At 42.4% G+C, this 25966-nt stretch overlaps 1 protein-coding gene across 1 annotated transcript in view; it reads right to left on the bottom strand.

Annotated features, from left to right (window-relative positions):
• Window positions 1-821: 821 nt before the first annotated feature.
• Window positions 822-25966, bottom strand: part of gad3 (glutamate decarboxylase 3) — a 54754-nt gene continuing 29609 nt past the window's right edge. The window contains exons 9-15 of the mRNA XM_072560977.1: window positions 21522-21638; window positions 12879-12943; window positions 12686-12764; window positions 10707-10856; window positions 6828-6935; window positions 3960-4049; window positions 822-1011 (exon numbers count right to left, since the gene is read on the bottom strand). Coding sequence (XP_072417078.1) covers window positions 838-1011; window positions 3960-4049; window positions 6828-6935; window positions 10707-10856; window positions 12686-12764; window positions 12879-12943; window positions 21522-21638 — 783 coding nt within the window. The 3' untranslated portion in view covers window positions 822-837. The remainder of the gene's footprint in view (window positions 1012-3959; window positions 4050-6827; window positions 6936-10706; window positions 10857-12685; window positions 12765-12878; window positions 12944-21521; window positions 21639-25966) is intronic.

The raw sequence follows: 25966 nt of genomic DNA, 5'->3' as shown, positions 1-25966 counted from the left end.
GTTAAAGTGATGTTAGCATGGGAGCAGAGAAGCTTTGGCCTGCCTCTCTGAGTCAGATGTCGACGCTTTATTTAATTTCTTTTTGTTATTAATGTGTGAAAGACGGAAGACTCTGTGCTTTTCCCAAAACAACAAAGAAGAAAATCCATGCAAGTAGCATAGTGGTTGTTATTGGACTAATTCCTCAAATGTATTCAAATTCTTTCATCTTTACAATTTTAATGAAATAAGTTAGCAATGGTGAGCATGAATCCATGGTTGTTGTGAAACCCCAGATCTGGTTGACCAATCTTTTGAGAAGGAAATCCATTGCCTGTACCCAGTCCCACCTACAAGTGACTCCAGACCCACAATGATGTGGTTAACCCTTAGCTTGCCCTGTGAAATAACCCAGCGAGTTCCTCAGTTAATGATGGCATTAACTTGCTTAGTTCTTTAAAGTCAATATTCTAACTGCTTGGTTTGATTCGGTGCACTGGGAGCACAAATTTGCTCCAAAATGAAATGGTTCAAAGAGCAAGCAAGCTAAAAAAGGTTTCACCAACATTTTATCAAAGGCCATGTTCAGGTTAGATCACAGAGATGAGCTTATACTTTTACTCCTAGGGGGTTGTGTGCCTCAGCAGAGGGGGTACAGGGTGACTTGGGTTGGGTGGTCATCGAATATTTTTAAGGTGAGGAATAGGTTCTTGCTGGACAAGGGAATGAAGGATTACTGGAGATAGAGGGGAATATGGAATTGAAACACAAATCGATCAGCTATGATCTTACTAAATGCTGAAGCATTTTCGAGGGGCTGAATGGTCTAATTCTGCTTCTAATTCATTTGCTCGCTTGTTATAAATCCTTCCCAAGTCTCACAAGCTCTTCAATCAGGAAGTCAACATCGGATTTGTTTGTAGCTGGATTCGAAAAGACCATGCGGAAGAAATTCACATTGTGTCCTTGTGGCTGGTACCCGACCATCAATGACCCCTCCTCCATCATTCGAGCTTTAATCTTTGGCGCCACCTGAATATCAACAAAGACACGAGTTCATAAGTTCCAATTGAATAAAGGTGTATTCACCACTTGGGGCCGTCTGATGGGAATTCTGACTCAGCTCCTTCTGACTACAGACAATTTAGCATGGTCACTTCACCTAACCTGCACAAGATTTTTTTGGATTGTGGGAGGAAACCAGAGCACTCAGAGGAAACGGGGAGAATGTGCAAACTCCACACAGAGGGTCGCCTGAGGCGGGAATTGAACCCGGGTCTTTGGCGGTGTGAGTGCTAACCACCGTGCCACCGTGCCGCTCAATGGCCTGACAGTGTTAACTCTGAATCTCTATCTGTTGATGGAGTCTGACCCATTTGGATCTTTTCAGAATTTCCTGTTTCTGTGTCAGTTCTGGAAGAACGTGGTGGAGTGACTGGCACAGTTTTAACTGTGGCAAGGGTTAACTCGCAAAACTGCCCTCTGATTTCATTTGTCTGCTTGCAGATTTTAAGAAAGTAAAACGTAGGTGTGTCTGCTCATATTGCCAACAACATGCATGTGAAAAGCTCAGCATTTTAATTATTTGTTGGAATTTCAATTTTAGATATAAAAGCCACCTCCTTCAAGAATCTTAGATGGTATCAAAGCATTTGGGATGGTCTGTCAGATGGTTCTTGTTTTTCGAGGTTAGATCAAATGGAATAAATTTTGAAGGAAAGGAGAACAGGTGCTTTTGGCCAACTGTGTACAATGAATGAGAATATGGGCCAGAACTTTCTGCATATACCATAGTGATCACACTGCTATCTAATTCACAGCAGCCATAGTCCTATTCTCACCTTAGAGAGAGATGAATGGTGCTGAGTTTAACCTGAGGGTCCCCACATCACAGGGGAGGGGAGAGGTTGAGAAGGCAGGACCCTTCATAGTAATCTCGGCCAGTGTGGGAATTGAATCCACACTCTTGGCAGCACTCTGCATTGCAAACCAGCCATCCAGACAACTGAGGCAAAGTACTGCCATTTATATACAAATTGAAAAGAAATGTTTGGGGATCTCTATGTCAATATCAGAGATGCACTGCTCCCCTGTGAGCTGAGAGAAAAACAGGCATCATCTTCTTCTGAAGAATCATAGCAGATTTGGAAAGTTAATTCTATATCTTTTCACCACCAATGCTGCCAGACCTGCTGAGTTTCTCCAGCGATTTCTGCTCTCCATTCAGCTTCCCAGCCCCCGTGGTGTTTTGCTTTTATTTGAGTGAATCAGATGAGTTTTAATGGCGAACAAAACATGGTCACCATTAAGCTAAATTATAATTCCAAATTGGTTACTTTGAATTCAAATTTCACTGTCTGCCATAGCGGGATTCAAATCTTTACCACTATGTTAACATTTCCCCATATACCTGTGGTCCTAGGCATGTGTGATATCGGGAGACTGGCTATGAACAAGACGTAGGAGCAGATGTAGGCCAATCAGCCCATCAGCCCCTCTCCATCATTCCATCGGATCTTGTTCTATGATCTAATTATCCTCTACTCTGTCTTTTCTGCCATTTCCCCAGAACTCTCAGTTCACCTACTGGTTAAAAATACTTCTATCTCAGCCTTGAATCCATTTAATAGCCTTGACAGCCCTCTGAGGAATGAGATTTCCGAGATTCACTACCCTCAGAGGGAAGAAATTCTTCCTCATCTCTGTATTAAATGTGTGGCCACTTCTTCTGAGATTACACCCTCTGGACTTCCCCACATGAAGAAACAACCACTCTGCATCTACCCTATCAAGTCTGGAAGAATCTTATGTGTTTCAATGGGGTTGCCTCTCATTTTCCGAAACTCCAATGAATTCAAGCACGGCCTATTCCGCATTATAAGACAATACCTCTTTACAAATCACTTTATCAATCTAGTGAACCTTCTCTGAACTGCTTCTAATGTCAATATATTTTTCCTGAGAGTAAGAGATTGAGACTGTTGACAGAATTCCACATTTGGTCTGAATAGTGCCTTGTACAGTTTAGCAAACTTCCCTAATTTTATCCTCTATTTAGTTTCCCTATTACTCACTGTACATGGATGCTAGTTTTGCGTGATTTGTGCACAGGATTCTCAAATCCCACTGTGCTATAACTTTCTGCAGTCTTTATCCATTTAAATACCATTTAGATCCTTAATTCTTCCTGCCAAATTGCACAACTTCAAATTTTCCCACATTTTATTCTACCTGTCATGTTTTGAACCACTCACTTCGAATCACAGAATCTCTATAATGTGGAAGCAGGTCATTTGGCCCATCGGATCCAGAGCGACCTCCTCCAAAGAGCATCCCACCCACATCCACTCGGCTTCCTGTTATCCTGCATTTCCCATCCCGTCCAGTCTGCACATCTCTGGACACTATGAGCAATTTACCATGGTGAATCCAACCGACCTGCACATTTCGGGACTGTGGGAGGAATCCAGAGCACCTGGAGGAAACCCACACAGAAACAGGGAGAATGTGCAAACTCCACACAGACAGTTGTATGAGGGTGGAATCAAACCAGGCTCCCTGGCAGCAGTGCTAACCACTGAGTCACCACATATTTTTGTTAATGTCCTTGTAACCATCTCTATGTAATGATAGTACTATCATACCCATTAATGTCTATTGGTGCCCTTCATTCATTCATTATGTAATGTTTTGTTCATGAGATAAAAGATTTGGGCTAATGTCAGACAAAAATATCAGAGGTATATGTTCCAGAATCCTGCAAGAATAGCTCCCATTTACACCAGTGCTTTTGGTTTCTTCACGTCCTGTGCTGTTTCATGCAAGAGGTTTAATGACAATCAGGAAATGGTTTTGTTTGAATTGTGCCCCCTGCTGAATGATTAAATAGTCTCTGGCCATGGAAATGGACAATGGTGAGAGTATTCAGCTTATTCTTACTTGTTGTCAAGTGGAATAAATAACATCACGTAGAAACTTACCTGATGAAGCTGGCTATCCCTCTCTGCACTTTCGGGCATTTCTTGGAGACTTGGTGGAATGTACCAGAAGCAGACATTGGTGTGCTCAGGCTGTGTGGGAAGATAAAAATGTAAGAGACAAAGTGCATGTTGTTATTCAGAAATGTTTAAAGGAAATTGCTGATATATATGTCAGCATTATAATTTGCCATTCTGCAGAGTAGAATCATAGAATCCCGACAGTGTGGAAGCAGGCTATTCGGCCCATTGAGTCCACACTAACCAGCCGAAGAGCATCCCATCCAGGCCCACCCTATCCTCATAGCTAATCCACCTAGCCTGCTCACCTTGGACAATTTAGCATGGCAATTCACCTAACCTGCACACCTTTGGATTGTGGGAGGAAATCCACGCAGACGCAGGGAGAATGTGCAAATTCCACACAGTCTCCCGAGGCAGGAATCTAACCCGGGTCCCTGGTGCTGTGAGGGAGCAGTGCCAACTACTGAGCGACTCTGCTACCCTTTGAGCAATTCTTTGGTAAGATCTCTACCAACATTAATTCAAATCGCAAAACAATCCCACCAAGCAGATCTGTTTCATACTGAGGATGGTGAAAGTAGACCTCACAAAGTGGGCAATGGCGAATTCAGTTTACTTCATACCCAACTTTATCAAGGTCATCAAGTCTATGCTAGATCGTTATGGAGCAACAGGCCAGCCCTATTCCCCCCCCCCCCCGGATCCCCATAGTGCTGAAATGCCTGTCCAATTTCCATTTGAAATCTTTGATTATGCCTGTTATGCTCAGAGGCAGTGAGTTCACTCACAATGTAAAGAACAGTTTCCTCCCAACCAATGATATCTCTTGCCAAAAATCTTTATGTCATTGCGCCCCCAGTCTTTGTGCGATGATTAATGGGAGCAGCTTTCCTTTGTCCAACTGATGCCAATCCATCATCTTGTACACCTCCATCAGATCTCCCCTCAGCTTCCGTTTCTCAAAGCGAAATGACCTAAATTCTCCATCCTGAATTTGCAGCTCAATGTCCTCATCCCTGCAACCAATTTCAAGCAGACACAGGCTAACGCATGTTGTCAGTTACCAGTGCACTGCAGCAATGAAGGAGAAACCTTTGGTTGAACCCCATGCTGGAGAGACCTCATGTTGTGATTCTCTTTGAGTCATAAGCTGAATACAGAGTACCACCGAGTGATGGAAAGTCAAGATCTGTGCGTGCAAGCTCCAACTGAGTGGCTGTGGGACAAAGCTGAGTGCAATCCAAACATGATTCCACAAACACGATCAAAATGATAAGAGGTTGTGTGGACACATGCATTTCCCAGGGGTGATGGTGAACGCTTAAATAAAGGATTTCATCCTGTCCTCTTGGCTGCACAGTGCAGAGAGATACAGGATAGGAGAATTCTTTTGAATAACATTTTCACACAATCACTAAGATGCAGGAAACAAATTGCAATCAACAAACGTGTCACAATTGAAAACTAACATTCAAGGCAAAATAGGGACACATCGGTACCACATGTGGACTGATTTCCCGTCTGCGTTCTCCCAGGATACAGCATCAAAATTTTAAGGCTTTCATTGGAAAATTGGAAAAGAGCAAATGATGAGAGTATGATCCTGACAGCCGTTTAATAAATCACTACGAGACGTGATCCCAGAGGATTGTGTTTATCTGGGGTCTTCGTATTGACAAAATTGTCCCTTTAAGATGACAAGCAGTTTCAGAAGAAAACGATGGGTTAATTTTTCACTTTGGCAGTCTCACTGTGTACCTGATGTTTTGATTAGATCACTTACAGTGTGGAAACAGGCCCTTCGGCCCAACAAGTCCACACCGACCCGCTAGAGCACAACCCACCCAAACCCATTCCCCTTCACCTAACACTAGGAGCAATTTAGCATGGCCAATTCACCTAACCTGCACATTTTTGGATTGTGGGAGGAAAACAGAGACACAGGGAGAATGTGCGAACTCCACACAGACAGTCACCTGAGGTGGGAATTGAACCCAGATCTCTGGCGCTGTGAGGCAGCAGTACTAACCACCATGCCGCTCACAATAAAGAAAATTGGTCATGTTGCACACTGAGCATAACATTCTTCTTCACAACATGTAACCAAATGGCAAAGGCAGGAATTTAATTCCCTCTGTTTTAGTTCAATTGTAATCCAAGGTGTCAAGGAGAGCAGGTTATTGTGCGAATTTACTACTGTGCACATGCTAACTGAGTGTGTATGTGTGCATGCTGTAGCTGTGCTGAAGAAGAGCTGGTAACAATTAAGGACAACAATACACAAAGACCTCCGTTGTGGAGACCAGTGGGCAAGCTGGAGAACCACCTTCTAGGTCTGTTCCAGTGTCTGCCCAGGGTAGTCCTGAACAATCCAGGCAGCAGGCGATGGAGAGGGTTGTTAGTACTGCCTGCCTGTCTCTCTGCTGTGGCTATGTCAATGCACAAGTGTCCCAGGTGAAAGAGTGCAACATCCACTCAGGGCTTGCTCCAGACTTTCTGAGATTCATGTGCACCATGTTGCTCACATGCATTATCTCCCCTGCAAAAGGTCTTTAAATTATCTTTAAAGTTTTTTTCTGCTATAATGTCCCTTAAAGAACCAGTTCATCTGTGAATTAATTAATTTGATTTTAAAGTTAATTTATTTCAGAAGAGTATAAGGACCAGCTTTCACCAAATGGAGGCTAATCTGTAGGAGGGGAAAGTAATTTGCATGTGGATTAGTGTGATAAGCCTTTGTTGAAGACAAGAAGATCTTTACCAGAACCATGGTTACTACATTTGTATAATGTTTCAGTGCACTTAAACAATACTGACAATATAAAAGCACTTTGGTTGGAAACTTACTTTATCATCAAACACCAGCTTAAAATCATTTCTTCTTTTGAGTTTGCTGTGGAGATATTCTGCCAGTTCGAGACATTTATTGATTTGCTTCTCAAAGCCTGATGTGCCCTGTGAAGTGTAACAGCATAAATCAATGTACACCATACTTTTCTGTGATAAGAAATGCAATTGTAGTAAGTTCAGTGACAAAGAGAAGCACAAAGATCAGTTCTTATGCTGCTCATTGCGGGGATAAAAATGACTTGCATTTAAATAGCACCGTCTACACCCACAGGATTTCCCAAAGTCTTTCACAGTCAGTGAAATACTTTTGAAATGTAATCATTGCAAATGTGGGAGACAGAGCAAACCCTCTCAAATCAACACTTTGCGAGGTGAATATCAGGTAGTGTATCTCTATTTCCTATATCTCAGCCAATTTTGTACCCCATTGCTACAATGTCTTTCATTCCATAGCCTATAAATTTTCTCAGAAATCTGTTGCATGATTTCTAGAAGTTTTTGTCACTTCAACAGTGTATCGCCATCAACTGTCTCTGTTACTGCTTCAAAAAACTCCAAGATACAGAAACATAATTTCCCCTTTAGAAATACATGTTGATTCTTCATCATCAACACATCATTTTCCATGTGATTATTAATTCTTTCAAGAGTAATTGCTTCTACAAGTTTCCCCAACTTATGAAATTGAAGTTAAACTGACTGATTTGTAATTGCTGATCTGATCGTCAAAACCATTTCTGAACAAGGCTGGAATTGTTTGCAACTCGCCGCTCTCTGGCATCGTCCCTGAGTCAAGTCAAGGTCAAAAGATTATGGCAAGTTCCACTCTCACTTCCTTCAATATCTTTGTATGCATTTCCTCTGATCCTGGGATCTTGGCAACTTTAAGTTGTCATTAAATGCTCCTTCCTTAATAATTTTGAATCCTTGTAGTTTTCTCCTCTGTCACTATGGTATGAACAGTATTTCCTTCCTTATTAAAGGCAGATGTAAAGTATACATTTAATAGCTCAGCCATGTCTCTGCCTCCAGGTGTAAATCCCCTTTTGTTTTCTGATCCTCCTTTTACCATTGATGTGCCTATAGAGGACTTTGGGGTTCCCCTTTATGTTACCTGTCAGTTTTTTCTCATATTTCCTCTTTGTTTTTCTACCTCTCCTTTGAACCCTCTTGATTCCTCTTCATTCTCAATGGCATTTTCTGCTTGTTATAAACACACATTTTCTTCTTTGTTTTGATTTCTATCTTCTTTGTCATCCAGAGAGCTCTGGATTTGATTGTCCAGCTTTTCCCTTTTCAGAGAATGTACCTTGACTGTATTGGGACCATCTCCCCTTTGAAGTTAAGGGAAGGCTTGTTAGGAAATTGAACCCAGGTGCTTTTGCACAACAATTCCCGACATATCCCGAAGCAAAGATCATGTCCCTAGATCAGCAAGCATGCCACTAAAATGATTTCTACTTATTTATTTGACAATGGCATTTGAGTGGTGCTGGTTAGGTTTATGGGTTATTGCTGTGGATCTGGAGTCACGTGTAGGTCAGACCAGGTAAAGATGATGAATTTCATGACGTAGAGGATATTAGTCAACCAATTAGATGTTTGTGAAAATTGACAGGGGCTAGTTTTTAATTCCAAATTATCTCTTTATTGATTTCAAACTTCACTGTCTGTCATAAATAGTAGCATGGACCTAAATGGAAATATTCCAAGACTTGGGTGACTGTAGCCAATAAACAAAGATACTTCTGAATGTTCTTTTTGTTGAAAAGTGAGCATTTTTAATTATTAATTTCTGTGACAGTGTTCCTGGGAGTTAACAATGAGACCAATATTTATTATCCAACACTGATTGGACTTGAATGGAAGGGTTTGCTCAGCAATTTCAGGGACAGCTATGCATCACCACATTGCTTGGGATCTGGAGTCAAATGTAGGGCAGGCCAGTCCCTTCCCTAAAGTGCCAGATGGAAGAGTTCTGTGCACTGAGTTTGCGTCATGGTGGTTGATTTGAACATTAAAAGGAGAAATGGCAACCTGCTGAAATTGTAGAATCCATAAGGTGTGCAAGCAGGCCATTTGGCCCATCACCAATCTTCTAAAAGGCATCCCAGAAAGATCCACCCCTTTATCCTGCAATGCCCACGGCCAATCCACCTAACCTGCACATCGGGATGAAACCAGAGCACCTGGAGGAAACCCACACAGACACAGGAAGAACGTGCAAACTACACACAGACAGTCACCTGAAAGTGGGGTTGAACCCAGGTCCCTGGTGCTGCGAGGCAACAGTGTTAACCATTGAGCCATCCTGAGAAACAACAGTTTGCGTTTTGAGATCAGGAAGACAGGATGGGAAGTTTGGTCAATGTGAAGATTTGCTGAAGTGTACAAAGTAATTTGTAAACAGTGCTAGAGCTGGGATGAAAACTGAGAACCAATGGGTGACCATAAAAGTGTCTTCTTCACTCCAACACTGGAGATGGTTAAGAGTACTGGAGCTACTGCCCCAGACAACTGCCTGTGTTTGTTTGGAATTGGGTTCTCGAGTACAGCTTCAAACAAGATAGCGATATAATTAAAAACCATTTAAATGAGCCAAAAAGGTGCATTGAATAGCACACAGTCATAACAAGGAAAATGCATAAAGAAGGATTTTGAAAATAACTCAACACTGTAATGGGTTGAGCACTTTGGTCATCTGCAGTTGGAGGCTTATCAATAGATTGATCACCGGATACAGATCCTGGCTCATGGAATTTCTAAACAAATAATATCATTGTGAGTAAGTACTAATGCTTTGTGTGGAATAAAGCTATATAGTATTCAATGAAACATTAGGGAGTAAGTACTAATGCTTTGTGTGGAATAAAGGTATATTGTATTTAATGAAACATTGTCTGAATTGTTGTGTGCCATTGACATTTGGGCTCAAACATTTTGACCAAATAAGGATACGATGGTTGTGGGTGGTGGGGGGTGGGACGGGGAGTGGTGCGGCTTACAAAAGTATAGGATGCACAAGAGCAAAGAGACCTGGGAAAACAAGTGCAGGCATGATGGGCCAAATGGCCTCTGTCTGCACAGTCAGGATTCTGTGATTCTTTGATACCAATATATACATTGTGAAAAATAACAGGACAATTTGATAAGGCCATAAATAGTGCAAAGAAAGTACTGGAACTGATTTCTAGAGGAATAGAATACAGAAGCAGGGAAATATTGCTGAACGTACTTTGTCTGATGGTTGGATCACACTTGGAATGTGGGTGTAGATTTGGTTTCCACTTGATAGGAGGGATGTTGCGGGGACTGGAGATAGAAGAGGCAGTGAATCCCAGTGATAGTTACCAGAGTGGAACGGACAATCACCAATGAGGAAGGACCAAAAAGACTGAAGCTCTTTTCCTCTTTAACAGAGGTTAGGGGGTCTAACAGAGGTCAGTATAATTATGGAGGAGTTCCATTGTATTAGTGTAGGGAAACTGCTTCCACTGGAGTGACGGGGAATAAATATTCCTAGTCACTAACAAATAAAATAAAGAAATTTAGGGGAATGTCTTTGCATTGTGAATGTGGAGAATATGTGATTTGTTGCTGTTTGGTCAGAGAGAATTGATGCATCGGGGTGGGTTGTTAAATAATGAGGGAAAGGGAATGGGTGTGGTGGGATATTCATCAAGAATGGAAAGAGGTCATTCAAGTGGGAAGAATTTTGTGTGGAGAATTAATACCAGCATGGATCAGATAGGCTGAATGGCCTATTTCTATGTGGTATTGCTGTCTATCTCCAGGAGAATTGTACATGACAACACTAAGTAACCCACAGCATCATTTCAGAATTAATCTTTTTCAGTTTCTTTCAAACTTCTTTACCTTTGCTTTCCACATCAACCAGAATTTGAAGACGTCGACATGACGACCACACAGAATGGTTTTATCTCCTGTATCATATGATACATCATACAGCTTGTCCTTTTGAAACAGGTACTGTGCACCCATTTTATTGCAGTTCTGGAGCAAACCCTGTCAAAGATCATAAGCAGATGATAAAATACCAAAGCAATTTTTGATATTATGCTGCATTTTGCTTCACAATCATTATCCTTTATTAGACCTTGGAAGTTTAGGTTTCAATTCTTTGCGCACTTTCACTATTACCTCAGGTTTCCCTCCTGTGTTGGGGGAAGGTTAGGAGCAGTAGTTGTACACTTCTGAGGGAGATAGGATTGCTGCATCAGTGTTAGACTCACTTGCCCTTCATGTTCCAGTCATTATGTGGATGTCAACAAAACACCATTGAACAAGGGGGAAAGTTTGGAAATATTTAATTAAATCTCCATCATTCAATCAACTCATAACAGTTACTACAGGACCTCTGATAGCCTCCAAATTGCTTAAAGGGACAGAACATCCTTGCGTTTTGTCACCATGGGGTGTGTGTACTCATTTGGAAGTCACAGCTGACTGAAAAAGTCACATCCCTCTGACAATCAGCAGATGGAAACTATATCTGGACAGTTCAAGGTTCCTGGACAGGAGGGACACTGTTGAAAAAACATCTATAGTGCACAGACAGGAATAAAGTTTGATCAGTCCTGGTGGAAGCGATCTGCCATTTGTTAGCCAGCAGCTTCCTCAGAGAGAAAACACAGATAGCTGAGGCAGCTCAGACAAGTTAGAACAAGATCTTGCATGCCTCATTCCTTGTGCTCCCTAACTATTGATTCCAATTCCATGCCACCCTTGTCCTCAATGCATATGAACAGAGAAATTCCTTTGGAAAGGTGTATGCGTTATCTGTGAGATCTCCGAAGAGCTGACTGCTCTAAAGGGGCATTTTTGGAAATTTAGAGATGATAAGCGGAACTCAGATCTCACATTAGTCTGTTTATTTTTAATTGACTTGTTATTGAATGGATTTGATGAACATCAGAAAACAGGGGATAAACACCTATTAGATTCTGGTGCTCTTTAGACCAATGGCCTGGAAACACATGTCAACCTAATCGAGGAACTTTTTGTCTTGCATTCACCAGGACAAATGCGAGAATCCCAAATTGCCAAATTACAAATGATTATAGCAAGCTCCCTGGAACCTGTAGTATATCATCACTTTCTCCTCAGTAATATATTGGCAAATCAGGTTAACTTATCAGCTGAAAGAATTGTCTGCAAAAAGACCCAGAGCTTCCTGTTGTCTGTCACTTTAACACACCAATGTGTTCTCTGGCCAGGATCTCTGTCTCAGGCATGCTGCAATGTTCCAGCCAAGCAAGTTAGAAGAACAGCACCTCATTTTCCATATGGGGACCCTAGAGCCTTCTGGCCTCAATATCGAGTTCAATAACTTTAGGACTTGAGCTCTCCCATGGCCTTACCCCAAAATACACACACCTGGCCTTATTATTTCAAAGTCTGCTATTACATACATACCCCACCCCAGTGTTCATGACTAACATTCTCCGTTAACAGCTATCAACCCTCCTAGCCACATTGTTATCCACTCCTTTGTCTGTCCAACTGTTACTCCTGTTTACTCCTGACCCCCTGCCTCATCCTATCTTTTGCATATAACCTGACATTTCCTAGCTACCACTCGTTCGAAAGAAGGGTCACTGGACCCAAAACGTTAACTTTGATTTCTCTCCACAAAATCAGACCTGCTGAGCTTTTATTTTTGATTTGTCGGCCAATCAGCAACCTTTGCTCCTATTGTGTAGGTTGCTGTGATCACTTGAAATTTGGCATTCTTGCATTTGTCCTGATGAGTACAAGACAAAAAAAATGGACAACATGTCTCTCTTAACAACCATAGCATAATTCTGGGCTTGTCAATGATGTCTAAAACATACCTTTTCATGGATTAGAATTGCAGAACACTGCAGAGGGACCCCCATTATCTTGTGTGGATTCCACGTAACAGAGTTGGCTCTGATACAGAGAATAGCATTACTGTTGCGTGCAAAGCAAAATCACCACATACTGTCTACATTTTACATTCATAATAATTTTCATGGGTATTGCTACAAAACACCAAGAATTTACCTCTCAATCCCTGTTAATTTATAACGATGTTTCTGTGACATCAGTAAGCCACCACCCCAAGCTGCCTGTATAAAAAGAAAGCAGAGATTAATTTATTTGAGAACGCAATGCATTTCCCAAACAAAACACTGTTATGGTGTGTAAGCTAGATCCTCAGAAAGCGGAAATATTTACACCCCAAAAGTATTAACACTGTTCCAGTAAGTGGCAGGTGAATACTTTCATTGAACACTTCCCAAAGGAGCCACACAGTGAACCAGTACATTAATCATCGCTGCAATAGTTTGAGTAGTTTGCCAAATTGAGTAAGACCCGTAGGATGTAAGAGTGGAATTGGGCTATTCAGCCCTTCGAATCTGGTCTGCCATTCAATGAGATTGTGGTTGATCTGGTCATTGTGGTAGCACTCCGTGTCGCTCGGTTGTTTCAACTGTGGGATGGTGAAACGTGAGGTGTTTTAGGCCCTCATCCACAACAGAGGAAAACGGGCTGAAGCATAGTAACCCCCAGGTCTCGTGAACAGGTGAGACGTTGTTGCTTCCCCCGTAAAATTGAACAGCACATGCTCACCCTGTGAGCAGAAGGCAAAGAGTGAGGTAGAGGGCTACAGGGAAAAAAATAACTAAAGGAAGACCTGCACTTAAATAGCACCTTTCAGCATGTTCTAAACTGCTTTCCAGCCAATGAACAAGTGCTGTCACTGTTGCTATAAAATAGAAAGCAGAGTAACCAATTTGCACACAGTAAGCTGCTAGTGGCTCCAAACAGCAGTGTGATAATGACCAGGTAATCAGGTTTCTGTGAGGACCAGGACATCAAGAAGAAATCACCCTGATCTTCTTTGAAATTGTATTGTAGGATCTTTCATGCTGACACAATAAAGACTCATTCAAAATACAAACCTTTGTTTGGGTATTGTTATGTGAAGGGTTCAGGTTGGTGCACTTAAAATCCCTGCAACACTCCAAGCAGTGCTCAGGAGGTCATGGCATGGTGGTGTTACCATTAAACCATTAATCCAGAGACCCAGATAATGTTCTGGGGACTAGGATTTGGATCCCATTATGGCAGGTGGTGGAGTTGAAATTCAATAAGAATCTGAAATTAAGAGTCTAATGATGACCATCTAACCATTGTTGATTGTCAGGAAAACCTATCTAGTTCACCTACATCCTTAACTGGTCTGGCCTCTATGTGACTCCAGACCCACAGCAATGTGCTTGACTCTTCACTGCCTTCTGGGAAATTACAGACGGGCAATAAATGCTGGCCCAGCAAGCATTGCCCTCATCCTGCGAGTGAATAAAAACAACTTCTAATCTCATTTGTCACACAACATCAGGTTATAGTCCAACAGGTTTAGTTGGAAGCACTAACTTCCGAAGCGCTGCTCCTTCATCAGGTGGCTGTGAAGCAGGACCATAGGACTCAGAATTTATAGCAAATGCAGCTGATCTTTTGCTCTAAATTCTGTGTATTATGGTCCTGCTTCACAACCACCTGATGAAGGAGCAGCGCTTCAGAAGTTAGTGCTTCCAACTAAACCTGTTGGACTATAACCTGGTGTGGTGTGATTTTTAACTAAATACACCCCAGTCCAATAATGGCTCCTCCAAATCATAATCTCACTTGACCTGACTTGCAGGGATACCTTCACATCTTGCCTCATTAAAAGAGTGTGATGTTAGATCTATAATGACATAGTCTTATTATTGGACTTTTTTTGTCAAAAGTGATGCATTTGGTGACCCCAGGATTAGTTGTTCTATGACGTAGGGTTTGTCCTGAACCATACTGCATCAAATAATCAAACTTCACTGGCAGCCCTGGGTTATGAATGGGTTCCATTCCTAAGTGCATTTGCAAGTTGTTGATTAGATTACTTACAGTGTGGAAACAGGCCCTTCGGCCCAACAAGTCCACACCGCCCCGCCGAAGCGCAACCCACCCATACCCCTTACGTAACAGTACGGGCAATTTAGCATGGCCAATTCACCTGACCTGCACATCTTTGGACTGTGGGAGGAAACCGGAGCACCCGGAGGAAACCCACGCAGACACGGGGAGAATGTGCAAACTCCACACAGTCAGTCGCCTGAGGTGGGAATTGAACCCGGGTCTCTGGCGCTGTGAGGCAGCAGTGCTAACCACTGTGCCACCGTGCCGCCCGTGTTGATTTATACACAAGTCGGAACACAATCCAGTAAAGTATAAAACATCTGTCAGCAAATACGATTGAATGCTTACATGTCTGATCTATGAAATCAACAGCAACATGAATCCTGTTCCTAAGTCCAGGACAATTAACAATACCTTTATGGTCACATTACTGATAATTTCTGATTTGTGAGCTCTATTTTCTGCTATCCTGGTGGGATTTGATCCCCTACTCCAAAGCATTAGCTAAGGTTTCTGGACTACTATCCAAATAACATACCTATGCCACTGTTACCTCATAAAGATAACGTCACCATAGACTGAGGGCTTCTCTCTCATTAGAGAGACAACTGGTGGTGGTTTAATCTGGGGGTCACCACACCTCAGGTGAAGGAAGAGGTTGAGAAGGAGAGTCCTTCATAGTTACCTCAGCTGGTGTGGGAATTGAACCCACACTGTTAATATTACTCCATATTGGAGACTGGCCATCCAGCCAACTGAGCTAATTGACCTCCCCATAAACTGTGCCTATGAAAACCTAAAGGACTTCCAAACAGACCTTGGTTTGGCCTTTTTGGAACCATTGCTACAATGTTTGTTATCATGGAGGCTTTTATTAATCTGTGAAGATTTAGAAAAGAAACATCCCTTTGTTCAATTGATGCGGTAAGGTTCTGTGTGAGCCCAAAATTATTGAACACTTATTAAACCAGGCATCAGTCAACACCCTGACCAAATGCATCACTTTGATTTTGGCAAAAATGACTGGAAATAAAGCATGGCTGAATTCTAGATGCTCTCCACCATCCTCCCACCCCTCCACCCCCACCCCCCACCCGCCCAAAAAAAGGGAACGAGTACAGTTCTTATTCTCCCACTTCAGCATGCCCCCTATGTCTCTGAGTGCACTGGAAGATGGGGTTTCAGTGGGGAGAGGGTTCTTTTCTCGTACTTGAGCTCCCTTAGACTCAAACCATCCTTCAGCATCACGGTGCTCTGATCTGTAACATTCTCCTGTGAACCAGGCTCACAAGTGAATTTGTCTTTTAAGTCACATTTTAACCTCTAGGGTGTTATCAATTTTGATGCTACCTCTGCACTAGCGCTTTTGGAATTCAGATTGTTTTCAGATTTTAGTGCTATATTCCTTATACCCCTGCATTACTCCTTATACCCCTGCATTACTCCTTATACCCCTGCTATACTCCTTATGCACTCACCATGTTGCCAAATTCCATCCCATCCCCATTGACATGTTTGCTGATGACACCATTGTTGTAGGTTGGACCTCAAACAGCGATGAGATAGAATACAGGAAGGAGACTGAATGTTTCGCAGCATGGTGTAAAGACATCCATCTCTCTATCAACATCAGCAAAACCAAGGAGCTGGTCATTGATTTCAGAAAGAAAAGGCATGTTTGGAATGTCTATGAGATGGCTTTTTGGAGCTGCTCGCGGTGGAACCCACAAGGGAACAGGCAATACTGGATGTAGTATTGTGCAACGAGGCAGACTTGATAAGGGAGCTTAAGATGAAGGAATCCTTAGGAGGTAGTGATCATAATATGATTGAATTTACTCTGCAATTTGAGAGGGAGAAGATAGAATTAGAAGTAACAATATTTTTACAGCTGAGTAAAGGCAACTACAGAGTCATGAGGGAAGAGCTGGATAAATTGGACTGGGAGAGGAGCCCAGCAGGAAAGACAGTGGAACAACAATGGCAGGAGTTTTGAGGAGTAATTCAGGAGACACAGGAGAGATTCATCCCGAGGAAAAAAGAAGCATGGTACAGGGATGATGAGGCGACTGTGGCTGACTAGGGAAGTGAAAGAGAAAGCATATAATGTAGCAAAGGGCAGTGGAAAACCAGAGGATTGGGAAGCTTACAAAGACCAACAGAAGGCAAGAAAAAAAGAAATAACGAGGGAGAAGATTAAATATGAGGGTAAGCTAGCCAGTAATATAAAGAAAGACTGTAAGAGTTTCTTTGGACATATAAAGGGCAAAAGACAGGCACAAATAGACATTGGGACACTGCAAAGGTAGGAATGGTGAACAAGGAAAAATGGCTCAGGAACTGAATAATTACTTCACATCAATCTTTACCGTGGAAGGCGTAATATCCCCAAAATTCAAGACAGTGGGGGGGGGGGGGGGGGGGGGGTAGAGCTGAGTATGATGGCCATCACCAAAGGGAAAGTGTAGAAAAACTGAATGGCCTGAGGGTGGATAAATCACCTGGACTAGATAACTATACCCCAGAGTTCTAAGGGAGATGGCTGAAGAGATAGTGGAGGGATTAGTTGTGATTTTTCAGGAATCACTAGAATCAGGGAGGGTCCCAAAAGACTGGACCATTGCTAATGTGACACTCTGTTTAAAAAGGGAGTAAGGCAAAAGGTGGAAAATTACGGACGATTAGCCTAACCTTGGTGACATGAATAAGATCGTGGAATCCATTGTGAAGGATGAGATTTCTGAATACTTGGAAGTGCACAGTAAAATAAGGGAACATCAGCATGGTTTCATCAAGGGGAGGTCATGCCTGACAAATCTATTAGACTTCTTTGAGGATGTAACGTGCAGGTCAGACCAAGGAGAGCCGATGAATGTTATCTACCTGGACTGCAAGAAGGCCTTTGATAAGGTGCTGCACAGGAGGCTACTGAATAAGATAAGGGTCCACAGTGTCAGAGGCAAGGTGCCAGCATGGATAGAAGCTTGGCTGTTTGGCAGGAAGCAGAGAGTGGGGATAAAAGGGTCCTTCTCAGGAAAGCAGCTGGCGACTAGTGGTGTTCTCCAAGGTTCAGTGTTGGCACCACAACTTTTCACTTTTTACATTAACGATCTTGATGTAGGAACTGAGGGCATTCTGGCTAACTTTGCAGATGATACAAAGATAGGTAGAGGACCAGGTAACATTGAGGAGGTTGGGAGGCTGCAGAAGGATTTGGACAGGTTAGGAGAGTGGGCAAAGAAGTGGCAGATGGAGTACAACCTGGGAAAGTGTGAGGGCATGCACTTTAGTAGGAAGAATAGAGGCATGGACTATTCTTAAATGGGGAGAAAATTCAGAAGTCTAAAGTGCAAAGAGACTTGGGGGTTCTCGTCTAAGATTCTTTCAAGGTAAACTTGCAGTTGAGTCAGTAGTTAGGAAGGCAAATGAATTCATGGCATTTATTTTGAGAGTACTTGAATATAAAAGCAGGGATGTACTTCTGTGGCTCTATAAGGCTCTGGTCAGACCGAGTTTGGAATATTGAGTGCAATTTTGTCTCAGGAAGGATGTACTGGCCCTGGAGTGTGTTCAGAAGAGGATCACGAGAATGGTCCCAGGAATGAAAAGCTTAAAATATGAGGAATATTTGAGGACTCTGGGTTTATACTTGCTAGAGTTTAGAATGATGGGTGGGGATCTAATTGAAAGATACAGAATATTGAATGGCCTGGATGGAGTGGACATTGAGAAGATGTTTCCATTGGTAGGAGAGACTAGGACCTGAGGCATAGCCTTAGAGTAAAGGGAAGACTGAGAGAGATAAGTTCTTGAGTATCAAGGGGGTCAAGGAGGAGAAAGAGGGAGAATGGGATTGAAAAACTTATCAGCCATGATCAACTGGCAGAGCAGACTCGATGGGTGAATAACCTAATTTCTGCTCCTGTGTCTTATGGTCTTATGGTCAATGGGGCTGAGGTGAAGATAGTCAACAGTGTCATGTGCCTGGGAGTGATGATCACCAACAATCTGTTCTGATCCACCCATGTTGACGTGACAGTTAAGAAAGCAAAAACATCTCTACTTGCTCAGGAGGCTAAGAAAATTTGGTATGTCCGCAAGGACTCTTACCAGTTTTTATAGATGGGCCAAAGAAAGCATCTTATCTGGATGCATCACAGTGTGGTATGGCAACTGCTTTTCTGAAGACCACAAGAAACTACAGAGAGTTGTAAACACAGCCCAGTCCATCACACAAAGTAGCCTTTTATCCATTGACTCCATCTATACTTCCCACTGCCTCGGGAAAGCAACTAACATCATCCAGGACCCCTCCCACCCAGAACCATTGTTTAGAACTTTTTATTTCTCTATTTTCTAATTAGTTTCCCCTAAGAACTTGTACTGAAAAATCTGTACCTAGGTACCTTTGTACTTAAGATGGCGCTGTAAATGGCGACTTATAAACTTTTCACTGTGCTCATCCGAGTACATGTGACAATAAAGCTAACTCAATTCAATTCAATTATACTTTCCTCCACCATCTTCCATTGGTAGAAGTTTGAATACACATATGAACAGATTCAAGCACAATTTCCTCCCTGCTGTTTTCAGATGTTTGAACGGACCTCTCAAATATTAATTCTGATCTCTCTCCCTCTGCACCTTCTCTGCAGCTGTAACTCTGGATTCTGCACTCTGCTCTGCTTCCCTGATGCACTACGTATGGTACACTCTGCCTGTATAGCACACAAAACAACACATTTCACTCTATCTAGGTACATGTCACAACAATAAAGCAATCCATTTAATTTGCCTTTTGTAATGCTTTATATTTAACCTACAAAAGAACCCCAGCAGATTGATTTGGTCAGCCACAAAATGTGTGACTTAATCGGACAACTCAGCAGAATCCCAGGATTGTGGTGATTTTGAATGGATTGCTGAAACCAACACAGTCTGACCAGGTGAATGAGAGAGACCAGAAGATGATCAGAAAGCAGGCCATTCAGCACCTTGTGTCTGCCCCTACATTCAATCAGATCATGGCTGATCTGATATTCCTCATTCTTGTCCTCTCTTGATTCCCTGATCGATTAAGAATCTATCAATCTTAGCCCTAACTATGGACACTGACTCCGCCCCCACTGTGGCAAGGAGTTCCAAAGACTCACAACCCTCTGAGAGAAAAAGTTCCTCCTCATCTCCGTCTTAAATTGATGCCCCTTTATTCTGAACTGTGCCCACTGCTCCTAGACTCTCCAAGGAGGGGAAACATCCTCTCAGCATTGGCCCTGCCAAAACGTTTCTATGAGATCATCTCTCATTCTTCTAAACTCAGCGAGTATAGTCCCAAACAGTTCAGCCTTTGTTCATAAGACAGTCCCTCCACCAGGGATCATCCATGTGAACCTTCTCTGAACTGCTGATGAAATAATATATTTTCTTAAATAAGGGAACCAAACTGCTCACAGTATTCCAGATGTGGTCTCACCAGCACCTTGTACAGTTGCAGTAAGACTTCCCTGCTCATCTGGGAGAAAGTGAGGACAGCAGATGCTGGCGATCGGAGCTGAAAATGTGTTGCTGGAAAAGCGCAGCAGGTCAGGCAGCATCCAAGGAACAGGAGAATCGACGTTTCGGGCATAAGCCCTTCTTCAGGAATGAGGAAAGTGTGTCCATCATTCCTGAAGAAGGGCTTATGCCCGAAACGTCGATTCTCCTGTTCCTTGGATGCTGCCTGACCTGCTGCGCTTTTCCAGCAACACGTTTTCAGCTTCTTCCCTGCTCATATACTCCAACCGTCCTTGAAATAAGGACCAACACTCCATTAGCCTTCCTGATTACCTGCCTCACACTGTGTGCTAGCTTACTGTATTTCATGTTTGAGTACCACAAAGTCCTCTGTGTTGCAGCTTTCTGCAGTGTTTTTAACTAACCCTCTGTTCTTTTTTTCTCAATTCCAAAATGAACAACTTCTCAGTTTCCCACATTACACTCCGTTAGCCACCTTTTTGCCCATTCAGTTAGAACCTCGTAATATCTCTATGCTATCCTTCTAGCAAGTTGTCTTTCCACATAGAGAAAACCAGAATAAATTGATCGTCATTCTTTTTCCTTTCTCCAACCAGAACCCCCTTGAAAAATAAGCAGGAGCATAAAATTGGGCTCTGCTGAATTTGGGTAGCACCAACACTTCTGAGTCAGGAGTTGTTAAATTGAAATCCCATTCCAGTTCTTGAGTATCAAAATCAGATGCTGACTCTCTGGCGCAGTACCACGGGAATGCTGGAGAACCCCTCTTTCTGAGCAAGTTGGTAAATTAAGATGTTGCCTGTCCACTCAAGAGGATGTAGAAGGCCCCACCACACTACTTTGAAGAGGCACAGCCGAATTAGTCCTGGTCAATGTTTATCGCTTCAACAACATTATACAAACATGATGTGCTCCTCATCACATTGGTGGTTGAAGGACCTGCTGTGTGCAATCTGGCTGCTGAGTTGATTCCCCTTCAACAGCGCTTCATTGGCTGTATAACACGGTGTGGCAAGCTGCGGTTGTGAAAGGCGCTATATAAATCCAAGTCTTTCTATCATGAGGTAAGGGATATACTGGGATGCTGCCAGGTTTCAGTTTGAGTCAATGGCATCTGTTAGGTTTGCAAAGCATTTCAGCGTTTTTTTCTGTCTACTCATAGTGATGGGATTATTTTATTAAGTCTTTGAACAGGCGTGGTTATTTCTATTGTATTTGAAAAATCCTTACATCAACATGCATCCAAAGGTTGTGCTTTTCGCAAATATCTGCAATGTCATTGAGAGGATCAAATGCTCCATACACAGTGGTCCCAGCTGTAGCATTGACATACAAAGGAACAAAACCCTGTAAACAAAACCCATAATTAGCTCATGGCATAATGCGTGCAGGTAGTGCATATCTCTTTAAAAAAAAGGCTGCTCCCATACTTCTTATTTGTTCACGAGAATGTATCACTAGCTAGGCCCAATGTTTATTATTGAGTGCAGTTGTTGTTTGTATAGGTGAGAGACAACTAGGTTAGTGTGGGACTGGAGTCGTGTGTAGGCCAGACCAGGTAAGGATGGCAGATTTCCTTCCTTCAAGGACATTAGTGAACCAGATGGGTTGACACAGCAAATAAAAGTGGTTATCTGGTCACCACTGGGCTAGCTTCTTCATTCCAGATTTGTTTTGCTGAATTTGACAAATCAGACTTGAACTCAAGTCACCAGGACATTAAGCTAGAGTTTTGATTATAAGCCCAGTGATGATATATTTCATGGTTGGAAATTAAATAGACACAAGAAAACCAAATTTCAGGGATTGATGTCCTCGGCTCTAAGATCACCAGATAAAATCTGTATTCTCCAGACTTGGTGTTCACAAGGAACAGGAACTGAGTCCTTCACAGGTGGAAATGAAAGACTCAATATCTGTTTTGGATCCCCTTAATAGAATCTGGATATGGCAGAGGGGAGCAGTATTGGCCTGTCAGCAATGGCCTTTATCAAAAAGGCAGAATTACTTTCTCTACATTTTCAGAAATGTTGCCAAGCAACTGCCCATCCTCAGTTAGAGCCATAAAGTCAGAGAGGTGTACACACCCTTTACCTATCTTAATTGCCCCTTCCCCATCCCCACACGACTCTAGATCTACTTCTCCAGACCTAACTTCTGGGTTGCTGGTGGTGAGACCAAAGTGACAATATTTTCTCAGATGGGTTTGTTGGGCATGGAGACACAGTGTGTTCGGTAGCTCCATTGACAGCGGTGAAGCCTGAGGCCTACTTTAAGGAATTTCAGCTGCCTGGTTCAGGCAAGGGTTTTGACAAAATTGCCAACTTTGGAACCAAGACGTTCTCCCTCATCTCCCACCCACCACTCCCTGTGCCTCCTCCACTCTGCCACTCCCCACTCTCTCCCCCACCACCCCAAAGAAGTTTTTATCTACCAGGAAAAGGATTGAAAGTGCAGAAACAAGTTAATTAGATAAAAACTGACAGAACTGCAGATGCTGTAAATCAGAAACAAAAACAGAAGTTGTTGGAAAATCTCAGCAACTGTGGAGAAGAAGTTAATGTTTCAGGTCCAGTGACCCTTCTTCAGAACTGAAGCTGTCTACTCTTGTCCCATTTTCTAGCACCTTTCCAGTAACCCTGTACAGTATGGCATTTCAAGTGTTAATCTAAATATTTCCTCAATGTTGTGATGGTTCCTGCCTCCACCACAGAGGAACCAGGCACTGAGTTCCAGATACCCACCTAGTCATAGAATCATAGAGATGTACAGCAAGGAAACAGACCCTTCGGTCTAACTTGTCCATGCCAACCAGATATCCCACCCCAATCTAGTTCCATTTGCCATCACTTGGCCCAGATGCCTCCAAACCCTACCTATTCATATACCCCTCCAGATCCTTTTTAAATGCTGTAATTGTACCAGCCTCCACCACTTCCTCTGGCAGCTCATTCCATACACGCACCACTCTCTGCGTGAAAAATTCCCCCCTTAGGTGCTTTTTATATCTTTCCCCTGTCACCCTAAACCTATGCCCTCAAGTTCTGGACTCCCCCAGGTAAAAGACCTTGTCTATTTATCCTATCCATGCCGCTCATGATTTTATAAATCTTTATAAGGTCACCCCTCAGCCTCCGACACTCCAGGGAAAACAGCCCCAGCCTGTTCAGCCTCTCCCTCTCGCTCAAAACCTCCAACCCTGACAACATTCTTGTAAATCTTTTCTGAACCCTTTCAAGTTTCACCACATCCTTCCGATAGGCAGGAGACCAGAATCGCATGCAAACTCTAGGTGAAAAGATTCTTTGTTAACTCTAAATCTCCTGCCTTTTACCTTAAATCTACAGCCCCTGGTTATTGATCTCTTTACTAAAGGGAGAAGTTTCTGTTTATGCTCCTCTGAACTTTGTACAACACAATCAAGTCTCCCTCAGATCCTCTTCTGTCCTAAAGGAATCAACTCCACACAATATAGTCTCTCTTCATGACAGAATCACTTCAGCCAGGCAACATCCTGGTGAATCTCTGCGTTCATGAGACATAGACAAGAACAGGAAGATCACGGGAATTTATGGTTGGGCAACAAATATTAGCTTTGCTAGCAACATCTACATTCAGTGAACATATAAACCAAAACTGTCTTTATGTGTATACCTGCTTAAATATTGTAATATATCTCAAGGTGCCTTTTAGAACTAATACAAATAAAATATTATGCTGGGCCGCTCATTGAAATATTAGGTAGTTGATTAAAAATACAGCCAATGAGATAGTTATTATGCAGTATCTTGAAGGAGGAAAGAGGCCGAGGGAGATGAAGAGGTGTAGGAGGGGATTATGGATCATGGAGGACTTGTGATCTGAATCCTTGGCTGCTGATAATGGACTCAGACAACACCAGGTTATAGTCCTACAGGTTTCTTTGAAATCGCAAGCTTTTGGAGTGCTCCCCATTTCTCAGGTGAAGTGAGACAGAAGCACACAGACACAGAATTTATAGGCAAAGAGATCAAAAGATCATATGAATGGTGTGAGTGGAGTGTCGACAGGGTGAATAATAAGTCTCTGCAGGTGATCAACAGTGACTTCACCTGACGAAGGGGCAGTGCTCAGAAAGCTTGTGATTTCAAATAAACCTGTTGGACTATAACCAGGTGTCATGTGACTTCTGACCTTGTCCACCCCAGTCCAACACCAGCACCTTCACATGATTGATAATGAAGTGATTAAAATCAGGAGAGCAGGATTAGAAAGGTACACATACATTGGAGAGTTGTAGGGCTGGAAGAAGTTACAAAGGCAGGACGGGGACAAGGCCATGGAAGGAATGAAAAGCAAAGATGATGATTTGTCTTCCAACCACTATCACAGAAACAATGGAATAACAAACCCATGATCTAATTACTCTTTGTGGGCTTTGGTGTATTCAGAAACATCACTGTGTTAACTTCAAAAGCACTGAATTGTATTTGAATTACTTTGATGTTGTTCTACATGAGAGCATAAACAACTGTCTCAAGTATAAAAAGACCTTTTGTTTTGTGTTTTCTTGAAAGCAATCCATTTTGATTTTCCCCCGTCTTTAACTCTACTGAGCTGCTGTAGTGCACAATGCTAACTTTAGTTAGTACAGTGTATACTGTCCACATGGTACATTAGTGACAATTGTTGTTTTTTTCAGAAGTTGTTCTTCAAAGGCTCAGATGTCTTTCTACTTCCAGAAAAATACTGATACCCCTTTATCTCATTTAAGTTTTCAAATTGTAAAAGCTATTTGGATTGACTATGCGTAATGGCTCTCCCACAGAGTGAGATAAAAGGAACCAAATTTTGTTGACAACTGAAGCTATTTTACTTAAGGATATAATTAATTTATCTAACCAACGTCCAAGGGCTTTGCCATGAGTTACAGGGAAGAAAGACAGATGAGGTAATGTTGCTGAACCAACAATTGGGAACTGCAGGCTATTTTACTGAGCACATAGATTCAAATCCCATCATGGTAAATTGTGAAATTTGAATTCATTAAGGCCTGGGATAAAAAAGCTAGCTTAATGGTGACTGTGTCATCATTGTCATTTGTCAGAGAAAAAAAAAATCTGGTTCACTAATGTACTCAGAGAAGGAAAGTGGCATCCTTACCCAACCTAGCCCACAGGTGACCCGAGGCCATAGTAATGTGGTTGGCTTTAAAACTGAGATGAAGAGGAATTCCTTCAGCCAGAGAGTGGTGACTCTGTGGAACTCATTGCTGCAGAGGGCTGTGGAGGCCACAACATTCAGTGTATTTAAGACAGAGATAGATAAGTTCTTGATAAATAAGTGGATCAAAATGTATGAGGAGAAGGCAGGAGAATGAGGGCGAGAAACATATCAGTCATGATTGTTCAGCAGAGCAGACTTGATAACACAAATGGCCTAATTCTGTTTCTATATCTCATGGTCTTATGGACTCTGAAGTGCCCTTTGAGCAATAAGGGATAGCAATAAATACAGGTCCAGCCAGCGATGCCCATATTGCACCAATGCGTAAAAGTAATTCTACCTCAATTCCACTTTCCTGCCAGATCTGCAGTTCCCTTAGCCCCTAAAAATCCATCGATCTCAGGTTTGAATAAACTGAGTGACTGAGCAATGAGAGCTCCCTGGTGTAGAGACCTTTTTTCCAACAACGC

Source organism: Chiloscyllium punctatum, chromosome 41, assembly GCF_047496795.1.
Source record: "Chiloscyllium punctatum isolate Juve2018m chromosome 41, sChiPun1.3, whole genome shotgun sequence".
Lineage (NCBI taxonomy): Eukaryota > Metazoa > Chordata > Chondrichthyes > Orectolobiformes > Hemiscylliidae > Chiloscyllium > Chiloscyllium punctatum.
Note: the sequence above shows the minus strand (reverse complement) of the source record. Positions and strands in the feature narration are given on the sequence as shown.